General features: G+C 39.0%; 1 protein-coding gene across 1 annotated transcript in view; it reads right to left on the bottom strand.

Annotated features, from left to right (window-relative positions):
- The window catches only part of Muc19 (mucin 19, oligomeric), a 171016-nt gene that overhangs the window by 131987 nt on the left and 14040 nt on the right, over positions 1-24989 (bottom strand). The window contains exons 10-28 of the mRNA XM_076555688.1: positions 24363-24485; positions 23815-23938; positions 22334-22469; positions 20031-20123; positions 18931-19015; positions 18691-18828; positions 17426-17575; positions 15622-15716; positions 14897-15023; positions 13399-13645; positions 11307-11359; positions 7886-7986; positions 7508-7659; positions 7051-7189; positions 5971-6075; positions 5682-5876; positions 2122-2361; positions 1895-2051; positions 432-557 (exon numbers count right to left, since the gene is read on the bottom strand). Coding sequence (XP_076411803.1) covers positions 432-557; positions 1895-2051; positions 2122-2361; positions 5682-5876; positions 5971-6075; positions 7051-7189; positions 7508-7659; positions 7886-7986; positions 11307-11359; positions 13399-13645; positions 14897-15023; positions 15622-15716; positions 17426-17575; positions 18691-18828; positions 18931-19015; positions 20031-20123; positions 22334-22469; positions 23815-23938; positions 24363-24485 — 2586 coding nt within the window. The remainder of the gene's footprint in view (positions 1-431; positions 558-1894; positions 2052-2121; positions 2362-5681; positions 5877-5970; positions 6076-7050; positions 7190-7507; positions 7660-7885; positions 7987-11306; positions 11360-13398; positions 13646-14896; positions 15024-15621; positions 15717-17425; positions 17576-18690; positions 18829-18930; positions 19016-20030; positions 20124-22333; positions 22470-23814; positions 23939-24362; positions 24486-24989) is intronic.

The raw sequence follows: 24989 nt of genomic DNA, 5'->3' as shown, positions 1-24989 counted from the left end.
AGAGGGAAGACACAGGAGTTACACCAAAACATTCCAGTGTTTGACATGGAGATGGTGTTATGTCATTTTTTTTCCTGCCACATCTTTCTTTCTAGGAGGTACAGTGCTAAGAACAAAGTACTGTTCAAGTGTGGGACACAGATGGCCAGCCTAACCTCAAACTCCATCCTTTTACAAGTTGCTTTTTTAAACTGCTTTTTCATACATGTGCATCATCCCACAGCAAGTATAAAGACTGAATGCAGGGCTGCAACACCATCATCCTCCCCAGAAAGGACGACTACATCTAAATAAAAGGTACTATAGACTATGGCTAACATAAAAAAAATCAATCCGCTCAATCATAAAGATCAGACAGTGAATCTGGAGAAACAAATATTCTTTAGTTTTAAAGGCAGCGTCATTTTCACAACCCTTCAGGTGTGTCTTACCTTCCAAAAGTGAAGAAAACTTCTGGCCAATGACCTGGTCTTTGCATGTTTTGGCCGTCACCGTGCCACAAGGTTCATAGTGCCAGCTGCATTCCCCAGGGGCATTGTAGTAGTCACAGTACACGGCTGTGGTAGAATTGCAGCAGATTACTTCCGTTCCCTAGTACAGCAATTCTCACCTTTCAATCCCTTTTTTAAAGGCATCCTACATGTTCCTAATGGTAGACCTAAATATGTGTCATCCACATTATCAAGTTCCTTTTGCTTTATCTAAATTGTTATATAGGCTAACACACCACACACCACACACCCACCCCCCACCCCCCCCACCCCCCCACACACACACAAAGGGGAAAGCTTACAGACTTAGCTAACTCTTTCCTTTCACAACTCAGTTGGAGATATTTTAAGCCTCATCTAGACCAGTGGCTCTCAACTTTCTTAAGGTTGCAACCCTTTAATACAGTTCCTCATGTTGTGGTGACCCCAATAATAAAATTATTTTTACTTCATGTAATTTTACTACTGTTAGAAATTGTAATGTAAATGTCTGTGTTTTCCAATGGTCTTAGGTGATCCTGTGAAAGGGTCATTTCACCCCCCCAAAGGAGTCGTGACCCACAGGTTGAGAACTGCTGGTCTAGATTTCTGGTTTCAATGTTCAAGCTGAAGCTGGAAAAATAAATATGAAAACAGTGATAACAACAACAACAGAAAAGGAGCTGATGGACATGGTAGCTCACTCCTATAATACAACCACTGAATTAGCTTGGCCAGGAGAATTGCTACAAGGCCAAGGCCAGCCTGGGCTACATAGTGAGTTCTGGAGCAACCGGAGCTACAGTGTCTCACAAAGAGTCTAAGAAAATTAATGATATGTAGTAGTCTTCAAATAAAGTAATTGAAGAGGTTACTATATCACTAAACATTGTAAGTGGAATGCAATGTTTACCCTGTCAATGCTTCTTTCTATTTAACATATCTCCAGTCATGCCTTGCCTACAAGGGGAAAAGGCTGGCTTATTTCTACTATGGTTATGTGACTCTGTGTATAGAGTTTCATTCTATATTCAAGTTTATATTCAATAAGATTCTATGTCAAGGAAACAACAAAAGAGGATGTCAACCAAGAGTAGTATGAGGCCCATGCCTAGGGCACAAGAATACCCAGACTCATTCATCTAGTGTAAGGAGATGCATTTTTCACCAATGTTCAATATATTTCCTCTACAAACAAAAGCATTTTTTCCTAACTAAAACTGAACACAAAATATTATACCTTGAGCTATTTCTGTTGGGTATTTTAACCATCATAAATAAATACATTAAGATGATTTCAGCCATCTCTAAATTTGAGAATATATGTTTTATAGGAAAATCTGAGAGGAAGATCAATTGTTTAAGAAAACAGCTTTGTCTAACTACAATTTTTAGAAAACCATTAACATCCAGACTTCACTTACGACAAAGGTTTGGCTTTCTCCACGAGACACAGACTCCAGCTGCATTGCATGCCTCTGCATACATTGCCACAGCAGTACAGAAGCCAAGGTACTTCCCCTCCATGTCACATGCACAGGCTTCTTCGATACATGCATTGTAGTATGCCGTGGGGTCCACCTAGACAGAACACAACACATGAGTGTCTGGGAAGGACCCAGGCAAGCAGTGGTACTCAGAACAGTGCTACCTTGCTGTGGCAGTCCCTGAAGGTGTCATCCCTGATGATCTCACACTTCTTCTCAGCCCAGGCTTTGCAGTATGGGTTCGAGTCACATGGGAAGCTTTGAGTGACTGTATCTGAACACTCTTGACTTGTTTTCCAACTGTTTCCAAATTCCAGGGCTGTGGTAGTTACCAAAGAGTGTCTTGTTGTGAAGTCATCCTTAAGGTCACCATTGTTATTTCCACAAAGACCGCACACTTTGCTCTGTGTTGATCAAAGAGGCAAAAATCACAGTAGAAGATCATTAACATGATCAAGTCACCTCCATCCCAGCAATGCAGACATGAAGCAATGCATGACAGTCAATAAATATAACATGTTAAATTGTGGACACAAAGACAATTCACATGATCATCTCAATAGATGCAGAAAAGGCTTTTGACAAAACCCAACATTCCTTTATGATAAAAGCCCTCAAAATACCAGAAATAGAAGAAATTTATCCCCAAATAACAAATACTATATTTTATGAACCTACGGCCATCATAATAAATGGGGGAAACTGAATGCATTTTCAATATTGTCAGGGACAAGACACGTGTGTGCACTTTCTCCATTCTTATTTAATACAATCTTTGAAGTCTTAGCTAGAGCAGTAAGAGAAAGAAGAGAAGAAAATTAAAAGGATACAAATAGGAAAGGAAGAAGTCAAAGTATCTTTGTTTGCAGATGAAATGATTCTATACCTAGAAACTTTGCCCCCCCCAAAAAAAACTCATAAACACATTTAATAGTGTGGCAAAATACAAAATTAATGTGAAAAATCAGAAGTCTTCCTTTGTGCTAATTGTCCTAGTCAGTGTTACTATTGTTGTGATGAAACACATGACTAAAAGCAACTTGGGAAGGAAAGGGTTTATTTGGTTTACACTTCCACATCACTGTTTATTATCAAAGGAAGTCAGGACAGGAACTCAAGCAGGGCAGGAACCTGGAGGCAGGAGCTGATGCAGAGGCTGTGAAGGGGTGCTGCTTACTGGCTTTCTCCTCATGGCTTGCTCAGTCTGCTTTCTTATAGAACTTGAGACCACCAGCCTAAGGGTCGCCCCACCAACAGCAGGCTGGGACATTCCTCATCAATCACTAAGTAAGAAAGTGCCTTACAGGCTTACCAATAGCTGGATCATATTATGGAGGCATTTTCTCAATTGAAGTTCCCCTCCAATGACTCTAGCTTGTGTCAAGTTGACATAAAACTAGCTGCCACACTAACAAACATTGAGAAACAAATTTGAAGGGAAAAAAAAGACAAAATAAACCTAAGCAAGGATATAAAAGACCTCCCTCTACAATGAAAACTTTAAAACAGAGAAACCAGAAGAAAGTGAGAGTTTAGACAGTGGAAGGACTCCCTGTACTTATGGATTGGAAGAATTAACATTGTGAAAATGGCCAGCCTACCAAAAGTAATCTGCTGATCCAATGTAATCCTAATAAACATTTTAATAGCATTCTTAAAATAAATAGAAAAATCACTCATATGGAAGCACAGGACACTCAGGGTAGCCAAGATAACCATGAATCAAAATAGCATGATGCTTGGGGTAGGGAGTGGGGAATCACCATATCTGGTTCCAAGTTATATAACAGAACCATATCAATAAAAAACAATGTGGTCCTGGCAGAAAAACAGATATGTGAATCAATGGAAGAGAGGACCCAGAAATAAAGCTACACAGCTGATTCAAGGTTGCCAGCACCCTCTCCAACAAATGGTGCCAGCAAAACTGCTAGCTCCTTATAGTAACTAATACGGCAGCCATCAAAGAATGCAGATCAGAACAACATTGAGATCCAACTCCCCCCAGTCAAAATCATAGTTATCAGGAAGACAGAGGACAACAAATGCTGAAGAGCATGGGTGGAAAGGGACAGCACACAGCGCTGGGGGAATGTCAACTAGATCAGCCACTACGGAAAACAGCTTGGAGGTCCGTCAAAAAACTAGGAACAGACCTTCCACATGCCTCAGCCATCCAGAGGTAATTTCACACCAATGTTTATTAAAACACCACTCACAACAGCTAAGTAATGGAGTCAATATAAGTTGACTCCAGAGGAATAGATGAAGAAAATGTGCCTCATATACTCAACGGAAATGTTCAGTCATAATGAGAAATAAATAACTTCCCTTCCTGGAGAATGGAGGCAACTGGAGATAATAAAGTTACAATCACAGATTAATCTGTGATAAACACTGATCAAAACCAACTTGAGGGGGGAAATGTTTATCACTGAAGGAAGCCAAGGTAGAAACTCAAAGCAGGAACCTAGAGCAGAAACTGAAGCAGAGGCCACAGGGAAAGACTACTTGCTGCCTTGTGTCCTTGGAATTGCTTAGCTTTGTTGAGTATTTAGCCCAGGCCCAGCTGCCCAGGGATAGCACCACCACAGCAGGCTGGGCCTTTCCTATATCAATTAGCAATTAAGAAAATGCTTCACAGACATACCACAAGCCTATCTGCTGGTGGCAATTCCTCACCCAAAGTTCTCTCTTCCAAAGCAACTTTAGTTTGTATGAAATTGACACAAATTAAAGAGCACCCAGAGCTAAGTCAGTCTCAGGAAGACATGCCACACGCTTTCTTTCAATTGTAGATCCCAGATAGTATTGGTATGAGAGCATTGCATTTACCAATGTGTGAAAGTGCAAGTGAAACCATCTAGGAGACAGTGGGGGCGAATGAGAGGCAGTAGGGTTGAGAAGAGGAAGGCTAATAGGACAGAAGGGAGACTGTTCAAACACATTATCTATGTGCATGAAAAGGACCTTATACAACCCTGTATGAAAATAACAAAAATCAGTTGTATCTACTACAGAGTTGAAAATATAGATAAAACAAAGAGATAGGTGGCAGATAGAGGATAGATAGATGATAGATAGATAGATAGATAGATAGATAGATAGATAGATAGATAATAGATAGATAGCCCTAAACATCACAATTACAAACACTGAATCATAGTGAATTCTAATTTTCAGAAGAATCAGAATGTGTGAGTAAAATTCTCCCATTTAGTTTAAGCCATCCTATATTATAAAATGATCTAGTATCAAGCATAATAAATATTTTTTGGGGGAGTGTTTTTCTATTACATAGTCCTGGCTGTCCTGGAACTCACTATGTAGACCAGGCTGGCCTCAAATTCACAGAGCTCCACCAGCCTTTGCCTCTTGAGTGCTGGGATTAAAGGCATGTGCCATCACACCTGGCATAATAAATGATTTAAGAATGAAGAATAATTATATTTGTGATTTTAAGGTAATATACTCATAGTTTTAGAATACCTACTGCTTGAAATATACTTAATGTAAAATATATAATTACCTTAAAATCATATCATGTGATAATCTCAAGAAAGTAGATACAGTTAAACTAGACTGTTTCCAGACTCCTATCAGATTTGGTTATTTTATTATATTTAATGATAACTAAAAAGAAGTAAGTAGGCTTATTATAGTAACTGAGCCCCTAACCTGTTTCTAAATGTCAATTTCCCCAGATTGTGAAAGATACACATACCTGCCACTTTGGGTCCAAAATAACAGATACTTTTGTATATTTATCCCAAATCAAGATAATTCCATTCGCAAGTTTCACAATCAGATAGAGACCAACAGTGTGGATGGAGTACAGGGTTCCATCGCGCTCACAATCCGTATTTTCAGTAGTTTGAACTGCTGTTACTTTACCATCTTGTAAGACAATGTTTTGATCCTGTAAATTAAAAGGAAGATTTTACAAAGAGCCCTTTCAGTTAGAAAATTCATAATCTGGGAGAAAATTCAAGCAAAGAGGAGTCATATCACACCTGGAAAGCCACGACGACTTTTCTGGAGCAGGTGAGCCCGTTTTCACAGCATGGGACACTCTCAGTTAAAATGCGGAATGTGCCATTTTCTTGGCCACAGTAATCCTATTAAAGGTAAATTATAATAGTTTATTAGTGTTAGGAACATAAACTTCAATATTTACAGATGATTTCTTAAATGAAATACATCATATGCTGTGGTGAAAAATTCCTAGAATGCAGGAGGTTTGGCTGTATTTGTGGCTAGGCATCCTGCAGAGTTTACTCTAATTAGCCTATTTTAATACAAACCTAATTCCATTGCTTCCACACAAGTCCAGGTTTTACTGTAGATGTCTATGTATTTACATCATATATAGGAATTATCGGGGGTTCTTTAAATAGCTAAGGGTGATTCTTTTTCTTCAGTCATTTATATAAAATTTGATAGGCAACCATAACTAATCTACAAATGAAAAACAACCCAAACTTTACCCACTAGATGATAGCCTATCCAGGAGCTTAATTGCATCTAAAAAGCATAAACACTGAAATCACACATTTCATTCTTTATCAATGGCATCCTCTAGTTAGTAGTTTAAGCCGTTCAATTTACTTAAAGCTCCCCTTCTCTATCTGTATTATAGGAGCAATAACAGTTGTCTAGCATTATTACAATGATTTAAAAACAATACATTTTGTCAATTTCATAGGCAAGGAAGCACCTGTAAAATTCTAGTCACTATCTTTGCTGCTACAGCTAGGATCTCACATTCACTCATTAAGCACCTAGTGTGGGCTAAAATGTGTGCTCCCATTTGGATTCAAGCAGGGACTAACTTCATGCATATTTTATTGATGCAGAATCTTGGACTCTGAGACCTAAAGGAACATGGCTAGAGTCGTACATCTAATGGAGCTAAGCCAGAAGTCAGTAGAGCCACCCCAGCCAGCCAGCATCACACTGGAACACACTCCCCCTTCTAGAAACACATCAGAACTTTAAAAAAATTGAAAATGAAATTCCCCTGCATTCATATGCATATGAAGAAAAATTATGAAGGACAGAAAAAAATTATTATAAAATATATACTTAATTACCTCAAGGAATGTATACTGGCAGAGCCCATCAAAGCTGTAACTTTCTCCATCAAAGGTTCTGACATGTCCTTCCCCATAGATGTGGCAAGTTGATTGACATTCATTTTGGGTACAGTTCCAAGACCCTTTTATGCAAGTACTGAAAAAAGAAAATCGAAGAGTGATAATTATTTTTGCCATGATTTATATATTTTATTGGTTTGTAAAAAAAATCATAAAATGTTTCTTGGCTTAAAGAAATTATAGGTATCCTCATTATATTCTCTAATGTTCATGTTATGTAATACTACACAAAGGGTTTTTTTGAAAAAAAATACCATCTTTTGCTAATTTAAGTTGGCCATTATTCTTTCAAACAGCCCTAGGCATGCCTTTCTCATTCCCATAAAAATATAACAGCAAACTATCCATTTCTAAATATCTAAAACTAACAAATTGTAAATTCTTTGTTACATACCACTCATTGCAGCCAACCGAAGTAACACTTCCTTGTTCATATTCTCTGTCACCAAAAGAGCAGGGACAGTCATCAGGATGTATACATATCCCTTTAGAGTTACGGACCATTCCTACTGGACAGTAACACCCACGTTTGCAAGGCAAGTCTCCCTACAAGAAAACACACAGAACCGACACTCTGTCATCATGTTATGTTATCAGCATCAAGTTAAATGCATCAATATAGCCACTGGACATCTGGGGCACACATTTGACAAGTGAAACAGATCGTGTATATACGCAATGATGTAGCTATCTCTCTCAAAGATTGTGGCTTTTATTTACTGTGAAAATTTTAATGTTTTAAAAGGCTCCACTCTGATGTAATGTTACTCACCTCAAAATCAGGTATATTCCGGGTGCTACATGTCCTTTCAGTCCTTCTCTGTGCCTTGGGATCTTTGCAGTCTACATACTCAGCACCCCTGGAACAGTTTTCTGCAAGATAAAATAAAAAGTAATTGTTTATCAAGAGTTCCTGATCTGGTTTGGATTTATTAGCAGTTACTTAGATAAGAAGGGTGAGTTCTATCACGGGCCTGTAACTTCAGCATTTGGGATGCTGAGGTAGAAGGATTGCCATCCTTTCAAGGCCAGCCTGGGTTGTTTTGTAAGAGTCTAGTAAAACAGGGAGAGAGAGAGAGAGAGAGAGAGAGAGAGAGAGAGAGAGAGAGAGAGAGAGAGAGAGAGAGAGAGAGAGAGAATGATTAGATAGATAGTGCTGTGGATATTGCTCTATATCTAAATAAAACACTGATGGCCAGTTGCCAGGCAGGAAGTAGGTGGGACAAGGAGAGAGGAGAATTCTGGGAAGCGGAAGGCTGAGGGGAGAGACACTGCAGCCACCGCCAGGACAAGCAGCATGTAGAGACTCTGGTAAGCCACCAGCCACGTGGCAAGGTATAGATTTATAAAAATGGGTTAATTTAAGATAAAAGAACAGTTAGCAAGAAGCCTGCCACGGCCATACAGTTTATAAGTGATATAAGCGTCTGAGTGATTATTTTATAAGTGGATTGTGGGACTGCAGGGCTTGGGGAACCTGGAGAGAAGCCCTCCAGCTACAAATGGCGCCCAACGGCTCGAGTTTCCACCTTAAACCTGAGAATATTTAATAACCAATTCTAAACAGAGCCAAAACTAGGTTCCTGCTTCTTGTCTCGTATGGGCAGCTAGACGCCGCAAAACGCGGGTTTGAACACTGGCGGGTTCCTGGCGTGTGCGTTTGACTGGCAGTATGGCGGAAATGAGGCGTCTGCCAGCGGCACATTACGCTGTGTGGTAGATTTAGTCTTTACTAGTATTTAAAAAAAAAAGGTTTCTGGGCTACACGCTGCTTTGATAAAAGCTTAGACCCACTATTTCTGAGACTTGATGACTCCCAGAGCTGGCGGAAAACGTACAACCGCCATGTTGGGAAGCTGAAGTAGGCGGAGCCAGCAGCCACAGCGCTGTTTCAGTCTTAGAATGGTACAGTTTAAAGCAATAGGCTCAAGGTAATATAAAACATAAGCCACGTAAAGATGGCTACCACACAGAGAATCTGGATTATGTTCTCTTTGATATTAGTAACTAAAGAAAAACATTTGATTACAAAAGCTGTTGAGTTATGCCAATATGTATATTTTAAAGGTAACTTGACTTCAAAATTTAGATTTAAGGATATGTTACTTTGGAAAAGAGGTTTTGCTTTTGTTTCCACAGAAAGCCAGAGACTGTGGATTTGTTCCAGATTAAGATACATCAGGTTTCACCAGCCAAGACCCCCTGAAAGGTCTCCGATGACACCATGGCCCAGATGATCCAACATCCAGAGCAGTTTCAAGGCAACTGGTTCACACAATACAGCCTCAAGGACTACCCCATAGGCTTAAAATTTTCTTTGCTTCCCCATAAGATACAGCGCCCCCCTCCAACAGGAAGTAGTAAGAGATACTACGCCCAAATTCCCAAATATACCAAGCTGGCTTTAGAGGTGGAATTGGCTCACTCCCCCTCTAAACCCAGACATATTGCTTTAAAAAAAAAAAAATGGTTAAGAGATTCTTGTGTCCCAAATCAGAAGAGCCCTCTGATGTGGGACAGAGAAAAAACATTATTTTTATTTAAAACAGGTTGATTATAAATGTGATCTCTTTCTAAAAAAGAAAAGGGGATATGATATAGATATATAGGAGAATGTGGAGATGATGAGATAAAAGGGTAGATTAATGAACCTGCTTTTAAAGAAAACTTGTTTGAAATGTCTTACATTGGTATAGATTTTAGTTCATGTTTAAAATGTTTTACATTGGTATAAATTTTAGTTTATTGATACAAACTTTAAGTTAATTTTGTTATACTATATATATATGTTTCTATTCTTGTTTGAGGTATTATGTTTATGTAACTCATTTAAAATTGTAATGGATAATTAAGAAATAGATTAATAATTAGTCATCTATGATAATCATATTTGTAGCCATGTTAGTTAAGTCTTCTAGGTATACATAGATATATTTCAGATAGATAGGTAATCTTCAAACACTTCATAGACCTGGAGAATATGGCATTTAAATAACTTAGAATTCTGTTGACGTGAGGCACAATTGCTCCTGGCTGCACCAATTGATCCCGAGAGAATGTTGGGCTTCTAAGACATTTCCATTTGGAAGTTTGTCTTTTTGGCACAAAATGGCCTACGGGGCAAAGAACTGCCCTTGCCTTGATGGCTGACAGTACAAATGCAATGCTGTCCTTTCTGGACAAGCGGGACACAAGGAAAGCGACCACTGTACTCTGCCAAGACAGGGTAAGATGGTCTTTCAGAAATCCTGCTTCTGAAAATGGTCTGTCAGATACTCTAGGCCTGTAGCCAATTTGAATGCACCAACAATGCTGAGAAACATTAGGTGACTGTCCAGGCTGCCAGCTGTCTTGGTCTACTCTTGCAAGATTCCCGAAAGTTGCTTACATCCATCTACCATTTCTCAGGGACCATTATGTTCCTTCTCAGGTCTTTGATGTGGTTGAAAACTAGATAGTTGTAATTTCCTCAGTTATGATAAAAGATAAGTTAGCTATAAAACCTTAAACTCACAAATATAAGATAGATAAAACATCTTCTTTAATATTGTAACTATAATTCTTGCTCGGTAATTGTTTTGTTATATGTAATTTTACCATGTTAAAGTTAAAACCTTCCTTTTTAAAAAAAAGAAGAAAGGGGAAGTGCTGTGGATATTGCTCTATATCTAAATAAAACACTGATGGCCAGTTGCCAGGCAGGAAGTAGGTGGGACAAGGAGAGAGGAGAATTCTGGGAAGCGGAAGGCTGAGGGGAGAGACACTGCAGCCACCGCCAGGACAAGCAGCATGTAGAGACTCTGGTAAGCCACCAGCCACGTGGCAAGGTATAGATTTATAAAAATGGGTTAATTTAAGATAAAAGAACAGTTAGCAAGAAGCCTGCCACGGCCATACAGTTTATAAGTGATATAAGCGTCTGAGTGATTATTTTATAAGTGGATTGTGGGACTGCGGGGCTTGGGGAACCTGGAGAGAAGCCCTCCAGCTACAAGATAGATAGATAGATAGATAGATAGATAGATAGATAGATAGATAGATAGATAGATAGATAGATAGATAGATAGACAGACAGATAGATGATAGGAGGCAGAGAGGTGAGGCAAGAAGAGGATCAGAGGGAAAAGAAATGAAGGCATGGATGGGAAATCAAGCCAACAAGTACTAAAATAATAGCAATAGAAACCACTTACGTATGGTCAAATCAAGGGGAGTTTGGCAAAAAAGCACTCCATCCTGGCAGACACTAGAAATAAAAGGAAACCATTTATTTTATCTCTTTAAACATTAAAGTTTAAGAGCAATTGGACAAATGTGACTCAGTTACAATAATATATATAAAATTATAAGGTGTAACCTTACAAGTACTGTAGAAATGTTCAACTTCTATGGATGTCAGACAACTTCATGGAAAGTTTAACCACAGAATCTGATCTAGCAGGGAATATGAAACACTGATGGCAGAAAGAACAAGGTGTGTTTCAAAGGCTACTAAGAATTTCCTGAGGATGCAAGCAGGATAACACTCAATGGGGGAGTTAGTAGGTTGGGACAAGATCATTCATGGCCTTAAATGGCATGCAAGTGTCTTTCTGTTCTTTCAGCAGCTGTCAGTCATTTGTCTAATAAGCCTAGTGGCCCAACCAAAACTTTGCTTTACCTTAGACATCCTGGTCCAAGAGCAGGGAAGGTGATTCAGGTAGAGAGGAAGTCAAAGGAAAGGAAAGAAGAGTTAAGAACTCAGTAGTTCTGGCAAAAGCTGACAGTGGGCTGGATCAGTAGTACTGAGATGCCAGAGCTGTGGAGAGATAACCTGCGGTTCATCATCACTTGACTGTAAGTACAGAGGGAAAGAAAGCTTATCCTCAAGCCCCAGCCATACGTCTGTGAACTTGGAATCCAGGCCACAGCCTGGCCATTGTCTATGTTTCTAGTTTACTCTTGCACAATAGCCCCTGTGCCCAGTAATTTTTAAGCACTTGCTATATCATTCTTTTCACAGAAATTATTCTCCACACATCAGTTTTGTCTGGAACATCAGTCAGTGCTTAGGAGAATTCAAACTCCAGCCTCCTCTGGGTGAAGGGTCTGGGAACAGGAAGAGAGAAATATAGGAATATAAAGTGATAGTCTAAAGAGATGGAAACTGACAGCCATCAGTTCTGCCTGCAAATAGGGATGAACTTTTAACTATGGTTTTTTTTGCTCTACAGATCTGTCTTTGTACAATGGCTCTCAGCAGCCAGGGATTAGCTTTTCATGATAACCCTCCTGCCACATACAACCAACAACTGCTGTAAAGTTTACTTTTACTGAGGTCTACGTGACTCCCAGTACATCCCATCCCATCCAATAAACTTTACCCCAGCACCGCTATGAGACGACCCGCTTTGCCTTGTTTCATACCCTTCCCTGCTATGGGAAAACAGCTATGACAGGAAAGTGCAGGTTTCAGGCAAACACTATTAATTGTGTCAGGAAAGACTAGAGGCTTCTACAAACATCAGTTAGCTGGAACCTTCTAAGACCTTGTTAGCAGGAATTGTAAATCTTAAAATATGTCTCCTAAAGTTTGACTTCAAAATTGTAAAAATGTTCTTATCCATGCCTAATACTTACCTCTTACTATAAAAAGGGGCTCAAAACCTGCCTCCATTTGCCATAGTTCAGAAGCCCAAACTCTGGCTATGGTCCCAGTTAACTGGTAAGCTTTTTCTCCCCATGGTGAATTTTTGGAATAAAATTTGCTTCTGGTTTTTAGACATCGTGGTCTGTACCCCATTATTTTGTACATCCCCCCCAAAACCTAACATGGGAAGCTTCTCCAACTCCTCAGACAGTGGCTGTTACTTACTTCATTGTAATAAACACCTTGCTTAGCTTGTGTGTGTAAGGCAATGACTTCTTCCTTTTGTAATTCTAGCAATCCATACAAGCCCTAGACATAGGCACTTAACAAGTATTTGCAGAATGCTACAGACCAAAGCAGTAGATCTGAGTGTAAAATCATTTTGCATTGTCTGTTTATAAAATCTGCCAGAACATATTCCTCTTGATGTTTAAAGCAGAGTAGAACCAACCATGTATGGTCACTATGGTACAGTGGATCCTCCAGAATAAAATAAGAACCAACCAGCTGCAGTTATAAATGGAAAATGAAAAATATGGTAGATCTGAGGAAGACTTCATACCGGCAAGAACACATTTCCTTGTCAGTGTCATAACAAGTATCTATGTTATCTATTGTGGGTATTATAATGAGTGTCTATATCATCTACTACATACCATCTATTGTCATCAATAAGGATGGATTTGCCAGGTTGCACAATCTCATCATTAACATAGCAGTCACACTCAGATTTCTGAACACAGTTTCCTTCACTGTTCTGGTACATCCCCTCAGGGCAAGTACATCCATCAACTGGAATGTCTTCTATATCACAGCTTCTGTCTCGTTGTGAGAGTGATCGGCAAGAACTGTTGCAGGTTTTCACTTTGTAGTCAAACACAAGGCCACTTGGACAAGAAACCTCTGTGGGCAAGAGACAAGAACAGTTACTATGTGTACATTCAGGAAGAAAATTTCCTTCACACTGATGTTTGTAAAGAACATAGTGGATTATTCATAATTAAAGTTACGAGTGTAGAAAAAATTGATTTACTCATTGGTTTATTTTTTTTATTCATTCTGTTCATTCAATGTTTCAGACAAAGCCCACAGGCAGGGTAGGCAATACACACTGCTCTCGTGTGGCTTGTGTTCCTGTTGTAAGGACAACTGTGGCATGTGACATAAAAGGGCAGATGCATACTGTCTCCATGCACAGCTAAGATCTGTACTGAGGGAGGAGAATGGACCAATTAACAGGGGAACTGAAGCCCAGTGAAGGGTAATTCTACATGAGGACAACAGCCTAAGCTGGGAGACAGCATGATTCTCACAAAGAGCATACCAAAGGTGGAAGTTCTAAGTCCAGGGACACTGTTGGTGGTTATAGGACCCTTTAAACTAGGAGAAACAGCTGGCATTGTTTTATGTCTTATGTGATTTTACTTTAAACATTATCTGATTTTCACCCTAGAATATAGATTAGAAGGAGCAGAAGAGAAATACCAAAAAAGGTCATTACAATTAGACAAGATGAAAAGAAAGGGAAGGGATTTCCTTTTGCTAAATTAATGGCAGAGGAAATTTAAGCTGTGAAGAGACCCTGGAGGGAAGGTGACCAGCCCTATTGCTGATTGGACATGGGCCATGAAGTTCTGAGAAGTCTAGAGGATTTCAGCTTCCTCAAATCTGACCTTATTTGGAAGCTGTCCCTGAGTCTGGATGCCTGACTTATTATAAGTGTGGCCTTTGTTCCCTGCAAATGCCCCCCTCCCACCTTGCTGTCCATATGGTAATCACATATTATGCTCCAGCTGTAAGGTAGGACCATGCTGCCAAATGCTAATTAGGTGATGCCCCAACCGCTGTCCCCATCTACGTATTCCCCCCTTACTCTGAAATATAGTTGAGCTGTAACATTGAAGCTATTTCCATTGTACCCACAGGCCCTGCATGCTGCCTCTGCTCCCTGTGTCCTTGTGGACTGGTGGCCAAGAGACCACAAAGAAAAGGGAGACCCCGTAATCTTTTAAAAAAATCGTTTTTGAAAGTATCAGGCATAAGTTTGTAAATGCATGTGTCTCCGCAGCCCAGCGCAGGTGCACACAGGAAGTGGAGGAGGAAGCAGAGAAGGAAGCGGAGGCATCTGCCACAGACCGTCACTCTCCTACTCACCACATAGTCCAGCTCTCCAGCCCGCTAGATATGTTTCTTTCTCACCACATGCCTTCACATAGTTCCCTAAAACTGTACACAGGCAGTCTTGGCTGTTTTCACAAGAGCACGTGTATTTTTTGCATTCCTATCAAATAAAAAGAAATATATATACATATTACATTCTAAAGTGAGTCAGAGGAACAGGCAATGTGTGTATAACAGCTGACTGTAACTCCAGGCATCCCTGACCCCAGAATTAAATATTACTTTGAGACATTCAGAAATGTTTTTAAATATTTAAAATAGCTAATTAATTATTAATCCACTTTAAAAAGGAAAAAGGAGAAGTTATTCAATCTTTTTCTTGTTTGAGATTCTTTCCCAGCATTAGATTTATAAAGTTAGTATATCTAATACTTAAGTAAATCATTAGACTCGCCAGGCGGTGGTGGTGCACGCCTTTAATCCCAGCACGCGGGAGGCAGAGGCAGGTGGATCTCTGTGAGTTTGAGGCCAGTCTGGGCTACAGAGTGAGTTCCAGGAAAGGCGCAAAGCTACACAGAGAAACCCTGTCTCAAAAAAAACCAAAAACAAACAAACAAAAAGCCTCTAATTCTATTTTTAAGCATATACCTTAATCTATTGACAATAGTAATAATTTGAAAATGTTTAAGATGTGCATGCTTCATCAAAATCAGCAAAATATTCCTAATAAAGGCTGTTAGTGCTAGACCATCACATACCTCATAGTAGAATTTGGGGTTCACAGTTTGATGGCAGGCAGCAAAGGGCCCGCTTGAATTGAGAAGAACCCCACAGTTGCTTTCAGCAAACTCCTCTGGAAGGAAGTGAAAGTGTCCAAGGTTAGCCTCGGCAATACCAAAGTGTCTTTAATTTAAAGGAAAACTGTATCTTTCTCAGAGATCTGCCTCCAGGAAGAGTTTTGCCCTCAAAGTAGTTGCTGTGATGGATCAAATTCAATGTCACTATGTTTAAAATAACGCAGTGCAAACAGCTCACACTCAAAGGTAAAATCTTCATCACTACTGGCTTTTCCTAGTAACCCATTCAACATTTCTCTGAAATGTAGTTTCTGTATAAAAATGAACATAATGAAGTGCATGACATCTTAAGTGTCCCTTTGCTGTGCACTAACGTGGCTCACCTGCCACCTCTTCTGCGTTACACCCGTGTCACATGATATAACATCACCAGGATCAATAAGCAAAAAGTATTTTCTGAAAAGTGTTTAACTGATATTTTTTTTCATTTATAAATATCTGCCCCGTACTAAGTTCACAGAAAGAAACTTCATAAAAAGGGAGGTGATAGCAAATGCTTTCCATAATGGTTTTAAGCATAAAGGAGTCTGACCTCGTGACAGAGACAGAGAAAGCTCCTATGACTAGTATTCCGGCAAATATGCAGCAACCTGTCACTCCACTTTTTCTGAAGCTATTACTATTAACAACATCTTCTCCAACTTCAGTTTAATTTATGCTGTGACTAGTTCAAATGTAATACACCAAAAATCAGATTTATTTTATATGCACTACAAAACGCTGGCCTCTTTTCTACTGAACATAAATTAACTTTGCTCCTTATAAGAAATGCACTCGTTTCTGTAATCTCACAATTCTTTTATTGAAATAACCCCAAACTAAATAACACAGCCACTAAACCTCCTCAAATAGAAATCACAACAATACTTCCACCAACTAGTCATCAATTTGAAATTAGTGGGTGATATTTCCATTTGGGACCGCCTTAGTAATTTAAAAGAATATTATAAATTGATCAGACTCTGTTTCATATATGTGTATATGTATAATCATTTTGAAAAACGGGTTAGCACATTCACAAATTGTAAGCTTGCTTCCATTGCATTTCTTATTTATAAAAGGAGTGACATGAAGCCCCCATGAAAACTGCCACAACCACAGGAGGCACCTCAGTGTCACTGGTTTCCAAGTGCTTGGATGGCAGTGTCATTTGTGATCCCTAGGAAGTCCAGGGCCTCTGTCCTGTACCATCTACGTTTGTATTAATATAGATGGTGGCCACATCATGTCCTCTGCGAGTTGGTATGGGAATAAACAAACTAGCATTAGTGAAAGCCTTTAACAGGCTAAAAGAGGAACCATGTATGTGTTAGGTTGTAGTTAGGACTGTGTTAGAACTGGTATTACTGAATGAGTGGTGTACATCACTGAAAACCCACTAAATCATTTGCACCACTAAAGAAGGAGGGGAAATGAATAAGCCGAATAATTTCTAAAACCTCCTCTAGCCGTATTGTTCTGTCATAGTATGAGAAACAGAGGTATGGTAAAAGACGACAGAGATGAGTTAGTTACCAATGAAGAATGGGTTTTCTAGACACACACCCAAACCAGACTACTTCTCTGTTTCTTCTAAAACTGGGACAGGGTGAGAAATATGAGCTAGAAGCAAGGTGATCTGATGTGTTCATATGATTATCAGCATAATTCTTCAAGTACCAGTACCAACTGTAAACAACGGAGTTTGATTCTCAATGGCTGTCACCTGTTTCGATGCTGACGCAGGAGGAGGGGCTCCCCTTAGGGCAAGACATCATCTCCCAGGAATTCGCAAATGCCTGAGCTGTGCTCTCCAGAATTTTCTGACTTGACATGAAATCATCTTCTGCCTTATTGTTGTAGGAACCACAAAGACCTGCATGATGTCAACGACACAGAGCAAAGGTTAGTATTCCCACCTACTCAGCCTTTTGGCTACTTTATTGAAAACACTGTAAGAAATACTTGAAATAGGTTTAGTTAATAGTGGCACATATCCAGTAAAATCTTATGTCACTTCAGACTTCATTCATTGGTCTTTCACAAAAATTCCAGAACACAGAAAGCCATGTACCATGAATGGTATGTGGTTGCTGGTCATGGTAACTTTAGAGAGGTGAATCGCCCTAAGGCTATGTGCCTTCCTTATCAAAGCTGTCCAATCCACAAGTTGCTTTCTTAGTCTATATGAAAATACCTTACCTTTCAAAGTAAAAATGTAGCATAAAGCTTGTACCATGTATGCATTAACCCTTCTGTGGGACTTGCCATTTATTTGTTCAACCTTTATGACTATAAAGAGGAGCTCATTTTTATTTGATGTGAAACTTCAGGAAAATAAATGAGCATGTGGTGAGGCCTAAAGGCAAATAGTAATCACTTTCCCCTGAGTTTTAAAGTTATATATACTGTATTTTCATTTATTCAGCTACATGCCAAGGTCTTAACATATACACTACTAGTAAACGTTCATATAAAACATATTTTCAAAATGTTAACTAAGTAGCAGTCCTTAAATATTTTTAGATTTCATTTCATATGGATGTGTGCATTGCCTGCATGCATGTAAGTGCACCACCTGCATGCCTGGTACCCAGAAGACAAAGCCTCAAATCAGCTGGCAGTGGAGTTACTGATGGTTTTGAGATACCATGTGGGTGCTGAGAGTTGAACCCAAGCCCTCTGCAAGAGCAACAAGTGCCCCAAACCACTGAGCCATTTCTCCAGCCCCTAAATAAAAGTCTTAATTCAAAAATTTTAAATGCATGAATTGTTGAACATCTTTTGGTATTGATTCTGGATGGACAACGGTTGATGGTTACATTGTTCTCTTAAATGCAGGTTAAATAAAAAGGCTGAGCACACAGCAGGTTAGCAGTCTCATGTCATATGTGACCACTCAGAATGTAAGAGGTATTTTTGTAATATTACATTGCCACATTAAGTGAATGATGCTGGATCCTTGGAAATAACACTATTTGGCAGACTTACCAACAGTGTCTGTGAATGCGTCAGGAGGCATGGACACATACAACTGCATCACAGGAGAGATTTGTATTTGCATTTTTAGGAGAGAGAGTACTTCTGCTTGCATGTATAAAGAAGATGCATTGAAGATCTGTATATCATCTGTTGAATAATAATTTACAATAAAAATTAGCATGTCAGGTTTAGAAACCGAGTAAATAAATGCATCTTACATGTGTTTCTAAATGCTGTTGTTCACCTTACCTGAATAGTAATAACCTTTAATTCTAACTCCATCCTTTGTGACTGTCCCATCACTATTGAACACAAATCTGCTACCTGAAAGAGACTAATATTTAAAACACTTCGTTAGCTCAGCATGGCTTTAATGTGCTACATGAAGCTGAAATTTTATGCCACTAAAACATGCTGAATTCTATAGCAAAGATATATGAACATCTTTACAGCCTTTCTTACACTATGCTTCATGTTTCCCATATCAGCACTGGAAAGGAACATTTGTCTCCAATTTACCAAAGAAACTGAAACCAAGATGGTAACCATTTGTAATTATTAGCACCCAGGCAAAGTCATTATTCTTCAAAACTTCAGACTCCTTTTTTGCACATGTGTGTGTATGTGGCAGGGGTGATAGGAGGGGGAAGACCACAGACTTGTACCAGGTGTCTTCCTAAGTTGCCACACACCTTGTTCTTTTGAGATATAGATTCTCAATGAATCTGAAGCTTGTCAATTTGTCAAGACTGGCTCATCAGCAAGCCCCAGGGCCCTGCTCTGTCTTTGCCTCCCCTGTCCTGGAATTATAGACAATGCAGCCAGGCCAAACACGTTTTTCTCACATGGATGCTAGGGATGAAGGCTAGAAAAAGTATCCACCAAATCATCTCTCCAGTTCCCAAACTATGTTTTCTTCTTCTTTTTTAAATTTTGAATTTTAGTATGTGTCAGGGGATGGGGTCAGGGGAGTTACATGTATGTGGGAGAGTGTATGTGCCTATGCATTTTCCTGCATAAGTCAGAGCAAGACATTGGTATCTTGCTCTATCACTCCTTGACTTATCCCAATGAGATAGGGTCTTTTGCTTAACCTGGATCTCACTAGTTTTGGCTAGGCTGAATGGTCAGCAAGCCCCAGTGATCCTTCTTCCTCTGACCCAGAGGGCTGAGGTTATGGCCTAGCTATTGCAAGGTCCTTGACATTGGACCTCATCAGATCCCCATACATTTGTATCAAGTTCCCCTACTCACTGAGCCAACACCTCAGCCCTCTCCAGATTTTAGTTTGTGAAATCATCAATCTGATTTTCCTCGGGCTAAATCTTCAGAAGGTAAAAAGTACTTACAGAGTTTTGAAGAAGCGTGACACTCTTTAAGCATGATCCAGTCTGACCATTGTCACATGGATGAAGTTCAACACTAATAGAAATATTTTCATTCTGTAAAACAATTATTTTTTTGTTCAAGAATTTTCCCACACACTATTTCTATGTGATTTATTCACAATGAACTTAAATCTGCACAGTTTCTCCATACAGTACAATCTCTTCAGAATCTAGCAACCTCATCCAGCTCCCTGGCACACCCACAGGAGCAGACAAGCATCTTATAAATGGTCTGGGTGTCATGTGGAATCTATGCTCCATACAATTGATGGACATTTTACTACAAAATGTTTTGTCTTCCCTCTTGCATCCAATATAATTGTGGGGCTTATCAGGAATTAAAGGTAAAATGACTTTTGAATCCCTGAGTAGTCTGTAGAATCTGAATAGATACAAATGAAAGATTTTTTTAACTTGGAAAGCTGTAAATTTTGGTGTGAAATGTCACGAGATTCCCAGCTCTGACAAGCAGGTCTGTGAAGCACTGCTCTGAAAACAGCAAGCATTCTGTATGCCTTAGTGGGTTTCTCTTCCTCTCTCCCCATCCCTAGTCCTCATAGAGTGAACAAAAGGAGCATAAGAAGAAAGAAAAAAAAAACAATGTTTGGTAGGCAGGAATCATCACTTTGGAACACCAATCTTGAGTAGTAGGAACTACATTTGGTGGAACTTTTCCATATCAACCCCCTCCTCTCTCTTTGCAGTACACAAATTTAGTTCATCTTTATTTCTTACGAGAAACATGAAACACAAATCATTTTTCTCCTGTCCACTGAAAGCAGGAGATATAAAATAGAACTGCCCTGTTATTGGGCTTCAGATTACTGGAGATTGTAATACTAAGAAGAGTCTGAATGTAAACACAGCAGTCATCCTATAATCAGGCCAAATACTTTATAATAAAGGCTAAAAATATTCAGGGAATAATGAAGAATATGCTTCTAGGACATACAGGACCAGATTATATAAAGTGTTGTTGAGTATACGCAGACAGGCAGAAGAGTACAACAACTTTCCTATGTACTCAGAGGGTTGTTCACAAATTAAGATTTCACTTGTTTCAGCCAGAAATTTTCAGAGTGTTCATGCTATAACATTAATGTACAATGATATCAATGTCAATTTTGTGACAGAAAAGAGATACTGAAATGTGTAATCAATAATCCAAAGGCTGTTTGCTTTTTACGTCTTTACATAGTAACTCAGTAGAAAAGCTACTTCCCCCCAGCCAGCTAGCTTTCCTAGTGTCAGAAGGAACTATGCAAGCTGCTGGAAGAGTCAAGTCATCCACAGTCTTGTACATCAGTGAACCCTGTGAGCTACAATTAGCCAGGCAAGAAATACCTATTGCTGCAATAGCGGCATGAATATTATGGGGCAACTAACATCTTTCTAATTGTTGTTAAGACTTGGCTTGCTCCACAAGAGGGAACTCATGCCTGGAACTGTAACCCTGACCAAGAATCTGTGCTGGGGAGATGATACACCCTTGGGCAGAACCTACTACTCTTAGCATTCAAACAAATCAAATGTCTTTCTAAGTACCTATCCTTACACCCTTAGATTAGACTAGTTTTCACCTCTCATCACAGAAGCTTGTTTTTGCACTAGATAGTAGTAGAGATTCAAACTGGCCCAAGTATTTAAAATGACTTTTTTTATATATCCCTAAATGAAACATTCATGTCACAACCCTTTCCCAAGAAGACCCAAGGAACATCATAGAAGCGGGGGAAGAAAAAAAATTGTGAAATCCGGAAGTTGTGAAGGACTGATACAAACTAATGTCTTCTGGAGGTAAAAGAGTCATTTCACTGATGAACACATAGCAACTGCGGCTGGCTACACAAGACCCATGCAACATGAAGCTGTCAACATTCCAGTATAGATAGGGGAGGAGCTCACGAGGTCCCACTCCAGGCTGAGGAGCTATTGAAAGTTGATGGTTGCTGAGATAGAAGGAGTCAGTTTTCTTTATGGATGTAGTCTTTAGTAGGTTGCCCATGTTCCAGTGGATAACCCAATACCCATGTGCATAATGGAAGCAATAATTGGAGTCAATTGGTTACAAAGAAGAGGAGAAGGAGAAAGAAATGAAGTTGATTTGCAGGGACATATCTAGGAGGGGAAAGTGGGAAATAGATATGCTCTAAATACATTGTATACATGTATGAAATTACCAAAAATAAATAACTTAAAATGAATTGTTCTTTAAATTAGTTGAGAATTTGCTTGGTTTTTCACAAATGTAGGCAAGTACTTACATGAACGGCCAAGAAGTGACAGTCTCCAGGGTGGCTAAATACATTGTTATCAAAAGTGGTAAATAAGCTCCCTTCCACTTTACAAATCCCAGTACATAAAGCTTCAGTACAAGACCACTTTGCTTCTTGGCATGTGCTGTGGAATGTAAAGGTGAGTCAAAGGTAAATCTTCTACACGCTGAGCAAACACCACGACATTAGAACAGCCCATCCAAAGCTGATATGTGAGCAAGCCCCATCAGTTCATTTCCCACCTAGCAATAGCCCTGATACAGTGGATTATCGATTTAATATCATGATATTTTAAACTACTTCAGTTCCTTTGAGGAAAAATAATCATAACTTCATGAGTTAACCATCCATAAATCTTATACACTGGATTTCTGAGGTTTGTCTATGTGCTATATTATTAGCGAGAAGGCAACTGGTACAAACTAGTGTAAACTTGTACTTTGTAATGTCATACAGAGGTGCAGAGATATTAAGAGATGTACAGAGGCCTTAAGAAGACATTGCTTCTCAAAACATCAAAAATAGAACTACAGCACCCTGGGCGTAGACCCAGAGACCTCCACGCCCTACGATAGAGATATTTGCTCCCCATTTCATTGTTATTTTACTCACTATGGCACGGAAGTGGAGCCAGCCTGGTTGTCCACCAACAGATGAATGGATAATAACAATCTAGTACAAATATGGAAAACTATTCAGCTCTAAAGAGAGGTATACTCACAAAATTTGCAAAAAAATTGAGGGACTTAGAGTGTATAATAATATTAAGTAAGGTTACCACAGAAAGAAAGAGACCCACATGTTCACCCTCATATTCAGATCTTAGCCTATAGTGGATAGACATATAGCTGTAAACCAATGTAATGTGGTTAAAGTATAACATGGAGAAGAGGAAAGGCAATAAAAACCAAAATGCTTACTAATGAGTTCATGTGTCCTGTACTTTGTGCGAGTCCTTTGTATGACCTCTCAAGGTCTAACACAATCTCCCTACAAAGTGATCCTTCAGTGAGCAGTGTCCACAAGTGACTCTGTGAGGGGCTGTTCACTTACTGGAGACCTTCACTTTAAATTGTGTTTTTAGGTGTTTAAATATTCCTGTAGTTCTTCATAAGCACTACTAAACTTAGTGTATTTATGCTTTAAACACAAGTTCAGTTATCCAAATAGTAGGGTGTGAAGATTAGTAGAAGTGTGTTCAAAATCATCATAATTTTAAATTTCTGAGAATTCCTGGGAAATTGATTTATTGCCCCGAATCTGTAAGAGTAGCATGCCAGGAATTTAAAAATGCTGACAATTGCTTTTTGTTTGTTTGCTTGCTTGCTTGTTTCTTTCTTTCTCATGGCATATTATAATTCTAAGAGGCATCATTTTTGCTGAGTAAAATTTAAATAACTTTAAGCATGAATGAAAACCTTGATATTATCTTCACGTTCATAAAATGTAATCAAAAAGCACACACATACCATTGAGAACCACAGGGGCCTTCTCGGACTTCTCCTGGTTTGTACACTTTTCCATTAGATTCACAGGGGCATTTTTCCTTTAATACACACTTTCCTTTCTCACTAATATCATCCAATAGATAACCTAGCATACACATATAGATACAGAGTCATAAAATTATATGAACGTCAATGAATTCTTTAACAACTGTACCCATTCCTTAACTCTTTCTAATGCAAGTGCAGGTGTGCCCTGAAATGCTGCTTTCTTGTGGAAGTGATCATATTTTATTTTGACTGACAGGAATATAATGAAAACCTTCTGAGCCTGAGTTACTGCCCTATAGAGACAGGACCTATAAAGCCCAATGTAGTCTGGTGGAATTCGGGAACTCAGTACTCAGAGATAAAAACACACACGAGCTTTGAAAGTATCTGACATTCTTGAGTGGGTTGTCAGAGGACAGATAGGAATTATTCACCTGCTGCAATAGCATTTTGGAACTACAGCTTGCTATACTCTGTCTAGTTTTGCTGTGTTGACATGAATTGGCTCACAGGTAAATTACCTTCTGGGCAAGTGCAGCCACTCACGCATTCACTGTCTTGAAAAGGAGCCACATTAGAGCAAGTTGGAGGATTTGAAGGTCCGCATTCTTTGTAAATGTGCTTTCCTGGACATTGTTGCTTTTCTGAAGATGTAAAGAAATATGTATACTCAGAAATGAAAGGAAAATAAACAGAGTTCCCTAATGATCCTTTCCAATGGGATTCATTGAGTCTGCTTTTCAAGACACAAATCAATCTTTCTAGAAACTTCATAAAACTAAATGACGGCAACTTCTCAAGCATTATTTCACTGAATAGTTTTTAATTTAGAGGGAATATAAATGGCACCATTTAATTTCATCACATGTTGAATTTGATATTCGGTTCTATAAAGATTAGCCCAAGCATCAAAGCATAAATTGTACTTATACTTTGTATGAAGCTCCTATTTACATTTTACTAATCTTTTAAAATAATTTAACAAGAGTAGACTACTAAAAAATAATCAGCTGCATTTTATAGGATTTATATTTCTCCCCTTATGTTTTGCTGATGAGCATACTAATTAAGACCTTAAGACAAAATTCTGCAACAAAGCAAGTCATATCACTAAATGAGCCTCAATATCCTCATAAACACATGTTAGA

This window comes from Peromyscus maniculatus, chromosome 20, assembly GCF_049852395.1.
Source record: "Peromyscus maniculatus bairdii isolate BWxNUB_F1_BW_parent chromosome 20, HU_Pman_BW_mat_3.1, whole genome shotgun sequence".
Taxonomy (NCBI): Eukaryota; Metazoa; Chordata; class Mammalia; order Rodentia; family Cricetidae; genus Peromyscus; species Peromyscus maniculatus.
The sequence above is the reverse complement of the archived record's forward strand: the minus strand, read 5'-3'. Positions and strand labels throughout refer to the sequence as shown.